The sequence below is a fragment of the Musa acuminata genome, chromosome BXJ1-10 (assembly GCF_036884655.1).
Source record: "Musa acuminata AAA Group cultivar baxijiao chromosome BXJ1-10, Cavendish_Baxijiao_AAA, whole genome shotgun sequence".
NCBI lineage: Eukaryota > Viridiplantae > Streptophyta > Magnoliopsida > Zingiberales > Musaceae > Musa > Musa acuminata.
The window spans coordinates 18,234,968-18,252,349 of record NC_088336.1 but is presented as its reverse complement, the minus strand read 5'-3'; the positions used below and the strand labels follow the sequence as shown (position 1 = coordinate 18,252,349).

The 17,382-nt window shown below is 39.5% G+C and overlaps 2 protein-coding genes and 2 long non-coding RNA genes across 4 annotated transcripts; 2 read left to right on the top strand and 2 right to left on the bottom strand.

The window, feature by feature from the left end:
* The first annotated feature begins 1,928 nt into the window (after nt 1-1,928).
* On the top strand, nt 1,929-3,344 carry LOC104000040 (NAC domain-containing protein 10-like). The gene has a single exon (XM_018819133.2). It carries the CDS (start codon nt 1,929-1,931, stop codon nt 3,342-3,344), a length of 1,416 nt encoding a protein of 471 aa, XP_018674678.2.
* A 521-nt stretch (nt 3,345-3,865) lies between these two features.
* LOC103999947 (uncharacterized) lies at nt 3,866-8,211 on the bottom strand. Its single transcript, XR_672826.3, has 3 exons — nt 8,123-8,211; nt 7,217-7,364; nt 3,866-4,347 (listed from the first exon to the last, which is right to left on the bottom strand). It is a non-coding gene; the product is annotated as an uncharacterized LOC103999947 (long non-coding RNA).
* Nucleotides 8,212-8,601: 390 nt separating this feature from the next.
* Nucleotides 8,602-9,906, top strand: LOC104000041 (NAC transcription factor NAM-B2-like). The gene has a single exon (XM_009421979.2). The coding sequence runs from the start codon at nt 8,602-8,604 to the stop codon at nt 9,904-9,906; it is 1,305 nt and encodes a 434-aa protein (XP_009420254.2).
* Nucleotides 9,907-10,263: 357 nt separating this feature from the next.
* On the bottom strand, nt 10,264-16,113 carry LOC103999946 (uncharacterized). Its single transcript, XR_672825.3, has 4 exons — nt 15,666-16,113; nt 13,446-13,648; nt 13,140-13,352; nt 10,264-10,720 (listed from the first exon to the last, which is right to left on the bottom strand). It is a non-coding gene; the product is annotated as an uncharacterized LOC103999946 (long non-coding RNA).
* Between the last annotated feature and the right edge of the window lie 1,269 nt (nt 16,114-17,382).

The following is a 17,382-nucleotide window of genomic DNA, read 5'->3' as shown; positions in this document are numbered from 1 at the left end:
GACACAGTTAGAAGCTCAATGATCACTAACATTGATTGATAGACGTATGAGGATACATTAATGTTTCGCCACAGGAACCTATGAAAAGATCGACACCAATTCCAAAATGAATGCCTTCCCACTATGAAATGGCTATTCCAGTCCGTGGAAATCCTGGGGGCTGGATATGAGTCAGTAAGGCTACAAGAGGATCAATTGGATACCATCTTATTTCTGAAAAATAGAAGAGAGGTAGAAAAAGGAAACACAGAAAAGTGTAGTTTTAGTTCACATGCTAGCTATCTCCTTCCTGGAAGTGGTCATCGACTGATTTGGGCTAATCATTCTGAATGCTCGTACCTTAAGCAGCAAGAATCATAAATAAGGAAATCCTTAAACCAAAACTTTGGAACATGAAGATAAATAAGCGAAGTCTCTAGGCAGCAGCACTGTAATATCGAATGAGTTCCAGTAAGATCAACAATGTTCACTTAGTTGAGTGTAATGCGTCAGTTAAATGGCACTTTAAATTCATGAAAGTGCATGAAGAAATTGGCACCATATTCCAAATTAATCATTGAATGCACAAGTTTAGCATAGCAGCTGAAAAGAATCAACAAATAAAAGAAACTGAGACTGTTCAATGTTAAGTTCATGGACAAACAGATATTCTTTTATTTTTATTTTTAATTTGAACTACTAGTATAGAAAATAAAGCCAATTTTCATGTTCAAAGTTCTAATGCAGTGGAAAAACATCAACCAAATTAAACCTACAGCGAGGTGTTGAGGATTCAAATACAAGTACATCACCGAAAGAAAGGAAAAAAAAAAAAAAAGCTTCTAAATTCTTCCCAATAGAAAGAGTCAAGCCACTGGTTGTCTGCAGGGCTACAGGCATGGATTGAAGACAAAGCACTTTCATGAATTACAAAAACTGGGCACTTGACCTTTTAAATTTTATTAATGCTCTCCATCAAAAGATAGACCAATGTAGCTAAAATTGCTAAAAAATCTGAGTAAAAAGATTGTAGTCAAAACAAGAGGCGGACTTCATAAATGTGGAAGCAGAACGAGAAACTGACATGGCAAACCGCAAGAAGTCCTAAGGCATAGCACCGTGAACTACTTCGCCTGGCAGTCTTGGCAAGCATGCTACCGAATGCAACACCAAATCTTGTACCTTCTATCAGCTCCCACCCAAAATCAGCGCAGATACCTCCGTCTTGCGGATACCTCCGTCTTCAAGATCCTCCGTCTTGAAGACACACAAAGAAATGCATAGATTGTACACCACAAGCCAACACCAGAAGAACCAGCGCAGATACCTCCGTCTTCAAGATCCTCGAACCTAAAATCCATCAAGGAAAGCTCAAAATCAACCCTAAACCGAACCGGGCGATTGGCTCGCTGGATCTCGGAGATACATAGAAAGAAGCTGAAGGAATGTGCGAAAGATAATTTCAAATTAAATATATATAATTCGACACTAAAATATAATTAGTCTAATTAATTTGGGGCTTTCCTAATCCAGAACAGGAAACACGCTTACATCTAACTTATCGGATTCGATTCAAGAATCCAGAACAGGAAACACTCTGTCCAACTCCAAGTTATATATATATATATATATATATATATATGGGCGTATCGCGCTCCTCTCCCACTCTCACTCTGTTCTTTCGCCTCTCGCGTCTCCTCTGCTCCTTCTCCTTCTTCTCCTCCTTCGTTTCCTCTCGGATTCGATTCAAGAATCCAGAACAGGAAACAATCTGCCAACTCCGAGCGCCATTGCCTATATATATATATATATATATATATATATATATGGGCGTATCGCGTTCCTCTCCCACTCACTCGGTTCTTTCGCCTCTCGCGTCTCCTCTGCTCCTTCTCCTTCTTCTCCTCCTTCGTTCCCTCTCGTCTCCTCTCCGGAAACTTTAGTCATCCATGGAGCCCGTCGACCTCGTTCCGAGAGGCTACAGGTTCGTTCCCACTGCGGAGGAACTCGTGGTCGACTACCTCGCCAACTGGGTCGCCGGCACACCCCTCCCTGGCCGAGCTGTCGCCTTCGCCGACGTCTACGGCACCGAGCCGTGGAATCTTCTCGGCAGCGATCGGCAGGAGGGCTATTTCTTTGCGGAGCGCCAGCCCAAGACCAGCGGCGGATCGCGCGTGGATCGAACGGCCGGCACCGGTTCTTGGCTTCTGAACAGAAGGCAAGAACCCGTCAAGTCCATCGTCGACGGGCGCGAGATGGTGGTGGGCAGACGGAGCTATCTTTCCTTCAAGGACGGCCGGCGGAAGAACTCTGGGTGGACAATGTATGAATACGAGATGTATTCCTCCACCTTCGAGACACGAGTTCTCTGTCACGTGAAGAAGACCTCGTATCAACCCATCTCCGGCGGCAACTTCAACAAAACGGTCGAGTCCACGTTCACGGAGGCCGCGAGGGAGACGCTCACCGGTGGCAGTTTCGTTGGGCAGAAGAGAAATAGAGAGGAATCTTCTACTCTCTCATCAGCAGCACCCAAGAAGTCCTGCCGGGGGTTGGTTGCACGTCCCAACGGAGCATTCCACTCCGACGTCTCACCATCTCCAACCGCGGTGGTGCAACAGCTCTTATTGGCTCCCGTCGTGACAACCCGGGAGAGTCGTCTTTCCTCCATCGACTCCGTGGCACCGAACGAAGCCGGAGTCCCAGCCGCCACCCCATCGCCAACGGACGTTGGTGGAGGTGACCTCGAAGCATTTGACCTCGGGATAACTGCGGAGGAGATCGAAGCATTCTTGGCTTCGTCTTCGTCGTCGGTCGATCTTGGCGGTGAGCAGCACTGCACCGACGATGCTTTCTTTACCAGAGAGGTTGATGCTCTCTTGATGTCCGATGCCACCGACACAGCCTCGACTACCATCCCCAAGGCCTCGCCGTCAGGCCACGTCGATGTTCTCTTGATGCCCGATGACACTCGGATAGATTCGACCACGGTCGCAGAGGTTTCCTCGTCGATCGACTTCGTCGTGTGTGAGCAGATGTACTGCACCGACGGTCCCTTCTTCTCGAGCCTGGAAGAGGTCCATGCCTTCTTGATGTCCGATGACACCTTCATTGCCTCCACTACGATCCCAGGGGCCTCGCTGTCATCCTCAACCGGCCTTGCCGCGGAGCAAACGGAGTTGCAAGCCTGCTTGAGGTCTGATTCGACCACGGTCGAAAAGGCTTCGATGTCATCGTCGAACGACTCTGTTGGGTGTGCGCAGACGGAGAACATAGATGACGACGACGGCTTGCTGCAAGAGATTGAAGCCTTCATGAAGGACACCCCAATGGATTCGACTATGATCTCGTGGTTGGAGCAGTAGCTTTGTTTGTATGGAAAATACTGTTTGTTCATGTATATCATAATAATGGAAGGAAAAGAAACGTATGTTCCTGTAAAAATTGGCCAATAACACGATACATTTTTCATCCCAACCCATGTATTTGTTGTCTCCTTTGATGCGATGTTGGTCTCCATAGGATGGTATAACGAATGAACCAGCAATCTGAGAGAGAGAGGTCACAGTGTTCTCCCAATGCATCAACATACCATAGTGGGCAAGCATTCTATTTGCCCACCATCCTCTATCATCAACTTCTCACAAAGTTAGTAATTGCTGGTTTAGATGATTGGTATTTGATCTGGAAATACAAAAACATGAGGCACAATTGGGAACTGATGATGTTCTTTTTATGCATCCAAAAAGATAACTAGTTTTCATTAGTGTAATTGATTGCTCATTCATTTGTCTTAAACCATGAATGATCAACCATTGAGCAAAAGAATAGAAATGAGATGCAACTACTGCATTTACAGTGCTAATTCCTGTGGTACACACAAACCTTGACAGTGCTAATTCACTTGATCATATATTTAGTAACATCTACACACCACTAATGCTAACACACTCACTGATCATATATTTAGCAACATCTACACACCACTGTCAAATGGGCAATAACTATACAACACCACCAAATTGAGATTTCTACAGCATGGAGACCATCAGTGTAGTTTCAGTTAAAAAAACTAGAATCTATTCTCTCGATGCTCAAGCAAACGATAGCTCGATTGTCCCTGTTGACATTTCGATACAATAGATAGGTTTGGAAGTTAGAGCAAGTCTGTACAGAGGAGGCCACCATCAATGCCAATCTCTACAACATCAGTTGCACAGGTATGCACATCCCTTGGAGCACTGCACCATTAGACATCTTCCCCATGGGTACCTCCAGCAATTAGGTTTCCTGCGTCTAATCCCACAGCAACAGTTGGTCGTGAATGTGGTGCTTGTGGTGGCAGTAGCCTCCCTATGTATGTCTTCTCTAAAGCGATAACAACAATCATAAATTATTAGTATATAAGCAGAGTCTGTAAACAACACTATCGTAATATCAGATCAGTTCCAATAAAAATTTTCTTATCCAGCTAAGTCTACGGTATTCACTTTGGTGAGTGCAAAGCAGAAGTCAAATGACAATTTGAATTCATGAAAGTGAATAAGGAATTGACAATATATTCCAAACTGATCACTGAATGCAGAAATTAAGCATAGCATCTGACAGGAATCAATAAATTTAAGAAACTGAGACTATTTAATGTATGTTCAAAGTTTCTGATCCAATGGAAAAACATTAACCATATTCAGCCCATTGTTAAGGGTACAATTGCCACTACTTTGCAAAGAAAGCTTTTAAATCCTTCTCAACAGAAAGAATCAAACCACTGATTGTTTGCAGGACAAAACGTGATGAATTTAAGACAAAGCACTTGCATGAATTACAAAAACTGGGCAATTGACCGTTTTCATTTTGTTAATGTTCTCCATCAAAAGCTTAAATGAATCAATATATAACACCTCTAAAGCAAGTAAAATGCAAAGTATAAATCAATATACAAGTGAAAAGCATGTTAAATGAGGATGGTTAAATGGAACAAGATAAAAGTTCAGCTTGCATCGCTTTGAAAGAAAAGTTTAGAGTACTCAAAACATCAAGTTAATGATTGTGGGCTTATCTAGCCCTATAAACCATCACAATTATTCTTCCACTTCTGATACAATGCTAATCGAGATAATTTTGATGACTGAACTTACTTAGCATACATTCAAGAATTAATTCAGGAACAATGTATATAGTGTATTCATGGATCACAACCAATATCTCATTTCATTTCACAAAAAAAAAGAATTTGGCACAAAAATTGGTTAATTGCAATGAAACTACTGAATGATGTTGTGATGTGTCCCACATAATTTTGATAGATCTGTCTTATATTTTCAAACACAATTTTTGTGGCATCGGTAATCAACATTAATATGATTTATAGCAAGCATCTATACCTTCATTTACTAAATTCAATTAAACCAAAGCATGCCAAATATTATCGTAAAAAAAAAAATACACTATGATGGATAATTCACTAAAAGGTTTGACTATGACACAATTGAAAAAAACACATTCGATCAAGATCAGAATAATTTTCATTTTATAACTAAAATCCACACAATATATATATATATATATATATATATGTATATTCAGTAACAAATGAGGCCACATAAATCTAGAATAGGCCCCAATAACCAAAAAAACTAGATAATGGGTATACTTAGATACCATGTATTCTTGCTTGCATCTATAACTTTATTATGATACATATATATGAGAAAATAAAGTATTTGTTGTTTTGGGATACTACCATGGGTCTCCTATGATGGCACCACCTCAATATGCAACTCCACCACCCAAGGGAAGTGGCTTTTTGTAAGGATGATTAGTGATCCAGTGTTCATGACTTCTTCGTTTCTGCTTTTAAAGATTTGTTATAATACTCTGTAACCAAAAAGCTTTTGTTTCTATGTTTATCTGTTTTTTATTTAATAAAAGTATTCGACAATAGAGGAGTATTATCTTTAGCTGATGAATAGAGATTAAATGGAACATTGGAAATTAGACATGATTTGCATCTTGGATGGATGATCTATTTTGCATCTTATTTCACATCTCGGCATGCAACCTATTTGGTCAATTCTTACTGTAGAGCTTTTATGTAGAAGAGGAACTTTGATTTGTAAAACATATATTTCGAAGAGTTTGGTTGAGATGAAGTTGCTAAATAAACTACAAATGACCTTCGTTTTGTCCTCGAAAATAATTATTTTTAAACTATAGAAAATTGAAATAATGTTGTTGGTGCAGCTAAAACAAACTTATAACTAAAATTTTTATTTTATTGCACTGGTATAATTGTTAGCTAAACATCAATTCCTGTTATTTTTTATGTTGTGCGATATATTACTCTTATGGTTGCATAATATTAACAGATGACTTCAAGGAATGGGGAAAAATTGAATATTTTTTGCTGCTTATTTATCAAGATATAGGTACAAAACATATTTGTTTTCATCATTAATTTTGCCTTTAGCAACAAAATATATTTCATCTCCAATATTGATTATAGCAACAAGATATTCCATTACTAGTAAAACTCTTCAGCAAGAATTTTATATTTTTCGGTGAAATAGTTATTTTCTCATTTAAAGGTTAATTTCATGTAATTTGGAGGTATTTTAATCATCAAGATCTTGTACTTGTTTGACAGGAATATAAATAGTGATTCACTTGCAGATTATATTTTAGAGCAGAAAGTCAATTTTCTTAATAGGAAAAGTCAACTTTTTATTTTTTAAAATTAGAGAAGACTGGAAACTTATGCCCACAGGTTTTAATAAGGACAAATTTTTCCCTAACTAGCTTTTTAAACAACGCAAATTTAATTAAAAGAAAACAATGTTAGAAAAACTCTTCAGCAAGAATTTTTTTATTTTTCAGTGAAAATTTATTTTCCCTTTTAAAGGTTAATTTTATATAAATTTGGAGGTATGTTATTCATCAAGATCTTGCAGTTGTTTGACAAGAATACAAATACTGTTTCATTACAGAGTATACCTTAGAGCAGAAACTTAATTTTCTTAATAGGAAAAAGGCAAAACTTTTCTTTCTTTAAAATTAGGGAAGAGTGGAAACATATGCTCACAGGTTTTACGAAGGACAATTTTTTCCCTAACTAGCTTCTTAAACAACGAAACTTTAATTGAAAGAAATCAATGTTAATCAATAAATCTGCACAAAAAACGAGATCACAAAATAAACTGCCTACTTTTATTTCTTTTGTGAAATTGAGATCACTTACTACGGTTTTTTGATGACTTCGCCACTGACTAGAATGTTTTGTTTCGCAGCCTTGCTGCCCTGTACTGCTGCTTTTGTTGACGAGTGCTGCTTGGATCCAGGCATCCTATTTGCTGCCTTTAAACACACTTGAAGTATCTGCTGTGAAGCTGCAATCAAAATTTCAAGCTTGAAAGTGTTTCAGCATCTTTATTTAGAGAAACTTCCATAAAAGTATGTTTCGCTGTGGTTAGCAGTGATGGCCACAAGAACATAAATAAGAAGATTCATGAATGTCAAATAACCTTTCTCAGTGATCATTCTGCATCAATCCAGTCTGCTACATGGAAGAATCTGATTACTTTAGTTAACACTTTTGCTACTCATTTCTTATCTATTAGAACCATTAGGGTCTTCGAAACTGAAAATCTGATATTAACATTAACCAATATTTTTTAGATAATTTTTTAGTGTCATTTATCATGACTAACTCGATGAGTTAACTGTCTCATTAACTTGACAAATCAATTATAGTAAAATCATCTGAATCCTTATAAACCAATGTTGATACTTAAACTCAAGTTAACTATAGTAGACTCATATAATCCTTATAAATCGATACAATTCTCTTCGAACATCTGAAAATGTGACATTACAAGTGATGAGATGTGAGGTTAATTCTCTGGTGAGATCTTCCCAAAGTCATAAATCATAAAATATATCAAATGTATACCAAGGTTTGACTTATCGGTCGACACCGGTGTGCCGCCCAGTACCGGTGTACCGACACATGGTACATTGGTGCATACTGATATTTCGACAAGGAAGAAAATAAGGTTGAAGTGGATGGTCCGATGGAGGAATAGAGGAGGAAGAAGGAAGAAGACGAAGAAAAAAAAAGGGAGGAGGAAAGGAAGTGCAGCGATACCTGGGAAGCAGCGGCAGCGTCGAAGGGAAGCAGCAGCAACATCGCATCGGCGATGCGATGTGAGGGAATGCCACGGCATCGTACGCGAGAAGAGGAGCCCTAATATGCCTTTTGAATTTTTTTAATGCCGAAATGAACTGGGGTCCACCCCTTTTTAATTTTTTATTATTTTAATTCGGACAACCCCAAAAAGGCCTATCCATGTATCAATACAATGCTTAGACCTATACGTACCACCCAAACCGCACTGTACGGCGGGTACAACAATCCTTGATGTATGCAATCATACCTCAGTCTTCAAGATCCTCCGTCTTGAAGACACCCACCAAAGAAATGCTTGAATGTCTTCAAGAATCACTCTGTCCAACCCCGAGCGCCCATTCTCTCTCCTCTCCAACTCTTCAAGAATCCTCTGCTCCCTTCTCCTTCTTCTCCTCGTTCATTTCCTCTCGTCCCCTCTCCGGAAACTTTAGTCATCCATGGAGCCCGTCGACCTCGTTCCGTCAGGCTACAGATTCGTTCCCACGGCGGATGAACTCGTGGTCGACTACCTCGCCAACTGGGTCGCCGGCAAACCACTCCCTGGCCGCGCTGTCGCCTTCGCCGACGTCTACGGCACCGAGCCGTGGAATCTTCTCGGCAGCGATCGGATGGAGGGCTATTTCTTTGCGGACCGCCAGCCCAAGGCCAGCGGCGGCTCGCGCGTGGAACGAACGGCCGGCACCGGTTCTTGGCTTCTGAACAGAAGGCAAGAACCCGTCAAGTCCATCGTCGACGGGCGCGAGATGGTGGTGGGAAGAAGAAGCTACCTTTCCTTCAAGGACGGCCGGCGGAAGAACTCCGGGTGGGTAATGTATGAATACGAGATGTGTTCATCCACCTTCGAGACACGAGTTCTCTGTCACGTGAAGAAGAGCTCGTATCAACCCATCTCCGACGGCAAGTTCATGAAAACGGTTGAGTCCACGTTCACGGAGGCCGCGACGGAGACGCTCACCGGCGGCAGCAGTTTCGTTGGGCAGAAGAGAAATAGAGAGGAATCTTCTATACTCTCATCAGCAGCACCCAAGAAGCCATGCCGGGGGTTGGTTGCACATTCCAACGGAGCATTCCAGTCCGACGTCTCACCACCTCCAACCGCGGTGTTGCAACAGCTCTTATTGGCTCCCGTCGTGACAATCCCGGAGAGTCGTCTTTCCTCCATCGACTCCGTGGCACCGAACGAAGCCGGAGTCCCAGCCGCCTCCCCATCTTCAACGGACGTTGGTGGAGGTGACCTCGGGATAACTGCGGAAGAACTCGAAGCATTTGACCTCGGGATAACTGCGGAGGAGATCGAAGCATTCTTGGCTTCGTCTTCGTCGTCGGTCGATCTTGGCGGTGAGCAGCACTGCACCGACGATGCTTTCTTTACCAGAGAGGTTGATGCTCTCTTGATGTCCGATGCCACCGACACAGCCTCGACTACCATCCCCAAGGCCTCGCCGTCAGGCCCCTTCTTCACGAGCCTGGAAGAGGTCCATGCCTTCTTGATGTCCGATGACACTTTCATTGCCTCGACTACGATCCCAGGGGCCTCGCTATCATCCGAGTTGCAAGCCTGCTTGATGTCTGATTCGACCACGGTCGAAAAGGCTTCGACGTCATCGTCGAACGACTCTGTTGGGTGTGCGCAGACGGAGAACATAGACGACGACGACGGCTTGCTGCAAGAGATTGAAGCCCTCATGAAGTTCGATGACACCCCAATGGATTCGACTATGATCCCGTGGTTGGAGCAGTAGCTTTGTTTGTATGGAAAATACTGTTTGTTCATGTATATCATAATAAAGGAAGGAAAAGAAAACATATGTTCATGTAAAAATTGGCAATAACACAATTCATTTTTCATCCCAACCCATGTATTGTTGTCTCCTTTGATGCGATGTTGGTCTCCATAGGATGGTATAACGAATGAACCAGCAATCTGACAGAAAGGTCATTGTAGTGGGCAAACAGCCAATATGCCCTCTACTTTTCATTAGTGTAATTGATTGCTCACTCATTTGAGTTAAAACATGATTGATCAACCAAAGAGCAAAATAATAGAAATGAGATACAACTGCATTGACAGTGATAATTCCTGTGGTACACACAAACCATGACACTGCTAATTCACTCACTGATCATATATTTAGCAACATCTACACACCACTGGTGCTAACTCACTCACTGATCATATATTTAACAATATCTACACACCACTGGCAAATTGGCAATAACTATAAAACACCACCAAATTAAAGATTCAGTTAAAAAAAACTAGTATCTATTCTCTCGATGCTCAAGCAAACCATAGTTCGATTGTCTCTGTTGACATTTCGATACAATATATTGGTTTGGAAGTTAGAGCAAGTCTGTACAGAGGAGGCCACCATCAATGCCAATCTCTACAACATCAGTTGCACAGGTATGCACATCCCTTGGAGCACTGCACCATTAGACATCTTCCCCATGCGTAGCTCCAGCAATTAGATTTCCTGCGTCTAATCCAACAACAACAGTTTGTCGTGAAGGTGGGTGGTTGTGGTGGCAGTAGCCTCCCTATGTATGTCTTCTCTAAAGCGATAACAACAATCATAAATTATTAGCACATAAGCAGAGTCTATAAACAGCTCTATCGTAAAACCAGATCAGTTCCAATAAAAATTTTCTTATCCAGCAAAGTCTACAGTATTCACTTTGGTGAGTGCAAAGCAGAAGTCAAATGACAATTTGAATTCATCAAAGTGACTAAGGAATTGACAATATTTTCCAAACCGATCACTGAATGCAGAAATTAAGCATAGCATCTGACAGGAATCAATAAATTTAAGAAACTGATAGACTCTTTAATATAAGTTCAAACTTTCTGATACAATGGAAAAACATTAACCAAATTCAGTCCATTGTTAAGGATACAATTGCCACTACTTTGCAAAGAAAGCTTTTAAATCCTTCTCAACAGAAAGAATCAAACCACTGATTGTTTGCAGGACAAAACGTGATGAATTTAAGACAAAGCACTTGCATGAATTACAAAAACTGGGCAATTGACATTTTTAATTTTGTTAATGTTCTGCATCAAAAGCTTAAATGAATCAATATATAACACCTCTAAAGCAAGTAAAATGAAAAGTATAAATCAATAGACAAGTGAAAAGCATGTTAAATGAGGATGGTTAAATGGAACCAGATAAAAGTTCAGTTTGCATTGCTTTGAAAGAAAATTTTAGAGGACTCAACATCAAGTTAATGATTGTGAGCTTATCTAGCCCTATAAACCATCACAATTATTCTTCCACTTCTGATACGATGCTAATCGAGATAATTTTGGTGACTGAACTTACTTAGCTTACATTCAAGAAATAATTCAGCAACAATGCATATAGTGTATTCATGGTTCACAACCAATATCTGATTTCATTTCACAAAAAAAAAAAAATCGGCACAGAAATTGGTTAATTGCAAAGAAACTACTAAATGATGTTGGGATGTGTCCCACATAATTTTGATGGATCTGTCTTACATATTCAAACACAATTTTTGTGACATCGATAATCAACATTAATATGATTTATAGCAAGTATCTATACCTTCATTTACCAAATTCAATCAAACTAAAGCCTGCTGGATATTATCATAAAAAAAGAATTACACTATGATGGATAATGCACTAAAAGTTTTGACTATGACACAATTGAAAAAACCACATTGGATCAAGATCAGAATAACATTTTATAACTAAAATCCACATCGTGTATTCTTGCTTCAATAAAAAGATGCCGTTACAACTTTATTATGATACATATATATATGAGAAAATAATGTATTTGTTGTTGTAAGATACAACCATGGGTCTCCTATGATGGCACCACCTCAACATGCAACTCCACCACCCAAGAGAAGTGGCTTTTTGGAAGGATGATTAGTGATCAAGTGTTCATGACTTCTTCATTTCTGCTCTTAAAGATTTGTTATAATACTCTGTAATCAAAAAGCTTTTGTTTCTGTGTTTGTCTGTTTTTTGTGTAATAAAAGTATTCAATATTAGAGGAATGTTATCTTTAACTGATGAACAAAGATTAACGGAACTGTGGAAATTAGACATGATTTGCATCTTGGATGGATGATATGTTTTGCATCTTGTTTCACATCTCAGCATATAACCTATTTGGTCAGTTCTTACTGTAGAGCTTTTATGTAGAAGAGGAACTTTGATTTGTAAAACATATATTTTGAAGAGTTCGCTTGAGATGAAGTTGCTAAATAAACTATAAATGACCGTCTAAAATATTTTTTTTAAGACTATCGAAAATTGAAATAATGTTGTTGGTGCAGCTAAAACAAACTTATAACTAAAATTTTTAATTTATTGCATTGGTATAATTGTTAGCTAAACATCAATTCCTGTTATTTTTTCTGTTGTGTGATATGTTGCTCTTATGGTTGCATAATTTTAACAGATTACTTCAAGGATTGGGGAAAATTTGAATATTTTTTGCTGCTTATTTATCAAGATATAGCTACAAAATATATTTCTTTTCATCACCAATTTTGCCTTTAACAACAAAATATATTTCATTTCCAATATTGATTGTAGCAACAAGAGCTTCCATTACTAATGTAATTTGGAGTGAAAAAGTTATATTCTCATTTAAAGGTTAACTTTATGTAATTTGGAGGTATTTTAATCATCAAGATCTTGCATTTGTTTGACAGAAATATAAATAGTGATTCACTTACAGAGTATACTTTAGAGCAGAAAGTCAATTTTCTTAATAGGAAAAGTCAAAACTTTATCTTTTTTTTAAATTAGAGAAGACTAGAAACTTATGCCCACAAGTTTTACCATGGACAAATTTTTCCCTAACTAGCTTTTAAAACAATGCAAATTTAATTGAAAGAAAACAATGTTAATAAACAAAACTGCACCAAAAATGAGATCACAAAATAAACTGCCTACTTTTATTCATTTTGTGAAATGGAGATCACTTACTATGGTTTTTGTGATGATTTCTCCACTAATTAGAAAGCTTTGTTTTGCTGCCTTGCTGCCCTTGCTGCTGGTTTCTTACTGATGATTGCTGCTTGGATCCAGCCATCCTATCTGTCGGCTGATATCAGTGATCGATCTTGAAGTATTTGCTGCCTTTGAACACACTTGATCTGCTCTGAAGCTGCAATCAAAATTTCAAGCTTGGAAGTGTTTCTGCATCCAAGATAGACCAATGTAACTAAATTTGCTAAAAAATTCAAGATGAGTAAAAAAGATTGTAGTCAAAGCAAGAGGCAGACTTCATACATGTCAAAGCAGAACGAGAAATTGACATGGCAAACCACACAAATTCCCGAAGACACAACTGTGAAGCACTTCACGAAATGCAATGCCAATGGATAGCCCATACAAGATCAAATCTTGCACTTACGATATGTTCCGTCAGCTCCGACCCTCAAACCACAAGCCAACACCAGTGCAGATATCTCCATCTTCGTTAGTCCAATATGCTATCAGGTAATCAAGCAGAAAGCAGATGATCAATGTCCTTTCTTTAAAAGATATGTCAGTCTTTTTCCATAAAACAGAATATAAAAACTCTACATCTAATTCCTTATCCTCTGAGATATCCATAATAATGTTGGACATTGATCTATATGACCCTATCATCATTGTAAAGAATATTGAAATGGATGTGTTTAAAGAACAAGTGATTTTCTTTGCCCGAATCAGTCTTGTCCCACTAAATCTTGCCCAAGAATCCCCATAGAGGCATATCATCATAATACATTTCAAAGTAGTAGTCCCTTGAATACAGCATGATGTCTGTACTTTGCAACATCTTCTTTTGATAAGTTTTTCTTACAAAGAGACTTTGACTGCTTTCCCTCCAGAAAATTTAACCATATGGAGCATTGACCAAATTGATAAGTTCTTCTTACAAAGAGACTTTGACTGCTTTTCCTCCAGAAAATTTAACTATGTGGAGCATTGACCAAACGATCACCAATTAGAACTTCCCCAATAGCTTCTTTTGATCTAATAAATCAGCAAAGTTAGTATTGCCAACAGACTCATGCAGCTTAGTAGTCAGTGGAACAGTAAGGATAGTCAAGAACGAGCAGAATGGCAAGTCGTAGTAAGCATATGTCTCACTGCAGATGCAAAAAGGAAAGGGCTCATATTTAAGAGACACTAAAATATTAAGTAAATAATAAATATCCTAAAACAAGAGCATCACTAAAAAGTGTCAATAAGAGGATCAAAGGCAGCAGAATAACAGGACATGGTAATGTTTAAGGCTATAAACAAGCAAGTTGAAAATAACCCTAACAATCCACAACAAGCAGCATATACATAGACATGTAAAAATGGTAAAGAACTAAAACCACTACAACATGAAGCACACCAAAGAGAAGATTTTTGAAGACTTGACATGGTGCAAAGTCTAAAATCCCTGATCTTTTATATATTTTGGTTTGCTATGAAAGAAATATTGACAAATCAAGATAAAACAATGGTAAAGGATCGGAAACACTACCCTTTGATGTGAACCAAACTTAGGAGTCCCCCATTCATGGGAGAGATCAGAGATCATATTTAAAAACAACTATCAGCAAATCAACATAAATTTATCTAATGGTAAAGGATCAGAACCACTCCAAATTGACGCATGCAAAAGCAAAGATTTTTTTTGCTTTGACATTGTCCAAATTTAGTTATCCCTAATCTTGTTTTGAGAATTTGGCATTTTCATTGAAAAAGAAACTATCAACAAATTAAAGTGAAATTAAATAGCAGTAAAATATCGGAACCATCATAGCATGAAGTGTAGCAAATAAAGAATTTTTTGAGCTTTGACGTGATCCAAACTCAGCAACCCCTAATCTGTTATGGAGAATTGGGCTTTTTCAATTGAGAAAACAACCATCGATGAACAGAAATAAAAATAAATGCATTCATTCTAAATCACAACATATTTTAAGAAAACTAAAGGGGACACACAAAGCAATGTATGGCAAAATACGAACCTAATAACAATCGTAGCAAAGACATCCCATCCGCAAACCCAAGCAGAAGTGCCGAAGCGATAATGCAGCAATAACGGAAAGGAAATCAACTTGGGTTGTGAACAGATGTGATTCAGCGATTGGAAACAGTGGTCGATCAGGATACTGTTGCTTTTGGTTGTTAGTACATCCAGACATGAGGCAGCAAATTGGACCAAGCATCCTTCAACACGTGTCCGTATGAAGTGACAATTACATTATCTGGTTTAAACGGAGAAAATTTGACCATCCATCTTGGATGGATGATCTGTTTTGCATCTTGTTTTACATCTTATCATTGCAACCTACTTGGTCAGTTCATACTTGGTCAAAACTAATTTTTTCCCTAATTAGCTTCTGAAACAAGGCAAGTTTAATCGAAAGAAAATAACGTTTAACAATAAATCTGCATGAAAAAATGAGATCACAAAATAAACTGCACACTTGTAATTTCTTCGGTGAAATGGAGATCACTTACTATGGTTTTTGTTATGATTTCTCCACTCACTAGAGTGTTCCGTTGCTGCCCTATGCTGCTGCTTTCTTATTGATGAGTGCTGGTTGGATCCAGCCATCCTATTTGTCTACTGATATCACTTCTCAATCTTGGACGAAAGAAGAAAAGAAGAAGAAGAAGAAAAAGGAGTAGAAGTGCGGCGATACCTGGAAACAGCGGCAGCGTCGAAGGGAAGAACAGTTATAACAGCGGCAAAGCGGCGAAGGGGCAACATTGCAGCGGCGAAGAAGAGGCAACATTGCAGCGGCGAAGAAGAGGCAACATTGCAGTGGCGAAGGGGCAACATTGCAACGGCGAAGAGGCAACGCTAGTGTTTCGTTGTGTAGAGCCGCTGCCTCTTCACCATAAGATCTGGGACCCATAGCGGTGAAGTGGGGCAACATTGCAGCTGCGAGGAGGTATATTATAATAATATACACAGTAAAAGAAGATGAATATGCCACATAGACTCGTATTAAGACCACGAAGAATGACTATTAGGTCAAGATCAAATGATTTATTATTATTATTATTATTATTATTATTATTATGCATGTTAATTTCAAAAAGCAAATAATAAGTAAAATTGTACATAACAATATGTAGAGACCAACAACATTATATACTACATGCAAATGTAGCCTTAAAATTTAATTATAATATTTTCGATATTAAATCAACTGATAGAATTACTTAGCAGAATATAAAATTACTTCCATATTAGATCAATTGAAATGCAAACAACATTAGAAATGTTTTCAAAATTGTAACTACCCAGATCATGGGCCTATAAGAACTAACCTATAACTTATAGATGATGAGTCATTTTTTTGAAACTACCCTATAATTACTTCTAACTACCTAAATAACTACTATAAATCAATTCTCTAACAGAATTTTCTCGGCAGCGATCGGCTCAACAGAATTTTCTCGGCAGCAATCGGCAGGGCTATTTCTTTGCGGTGCGCCAGCCCAAGACCAGCGGCCCAGCGCTCGCGCGTGGATCGAACGATCGGCACCGGTTCTAGGCTTCTGAACAGAAGGCAAGAACCCGTCGAAGTTCATCGTCGACGGGCGCGAGATGGTGGTGGGAAGGAGCTACCTTTCCTTCAAGGACGGCCGGCGGAAGAACTCCGGGTGGACAATGTATGAATACGAGATGTGTTCCTCCACCTTCGAGACACGGCGGCAACTTCAACAAAACGGAGACGCTCACCGGTGGCAGTTGAAGCATTCTTGGCTTCGTCGTCGTCGCCGAGCAGCACTGCACCGACGATGCTTTCTTTACCAGAGAGGTTGATGCTCTCTTGATGTCCGATGCCACCGACACAGCCTCGACTACCATCCCGAAGGCCTCGCCGTCAGGCATCGTCGATGTTCTCTTGATGCCCGGTGACACTCGGATAGATTCCACCACGGTCGCAGAGGTTTCCTCGTCGATCGACTTCATCGTGTGTGAGCAGATGTACTGCACCGACGGCCCCTTCTTCACGAGCCTGGAAGAGGTCTTCCAGGCCTTCTTGATGTCGAATGACACCTTCAACCGGCCTTGCCGCGGAGCAAATGGAGTGCGCGCACAATGCCCGCTCGACAACCCCGAAAGAGTTGCAAGCCTGCTTGATGTCTGATTCGACCACGGTCGAACCGGCTTGGTCGTCATCGTCGAACGACTCTATTGGGTGTGCTGCAAGAGATTGAA

Coding starts and splice junctions, on each gene's coding strand:
- LOC104000040 (XM_018819133.2), top strand. CDS start 1,929: ATGGAGCCCGTCGACCTCGTTCCGAGAGGCTACAGGTTCGTTCCCACT.
- LOC104000041 (XM_009421979.2), top strand. CDS start 8,602: ATGGAGCCCGTCGACCTCGTTCCGTCAGGCTACAGATTCGTTCCCACG.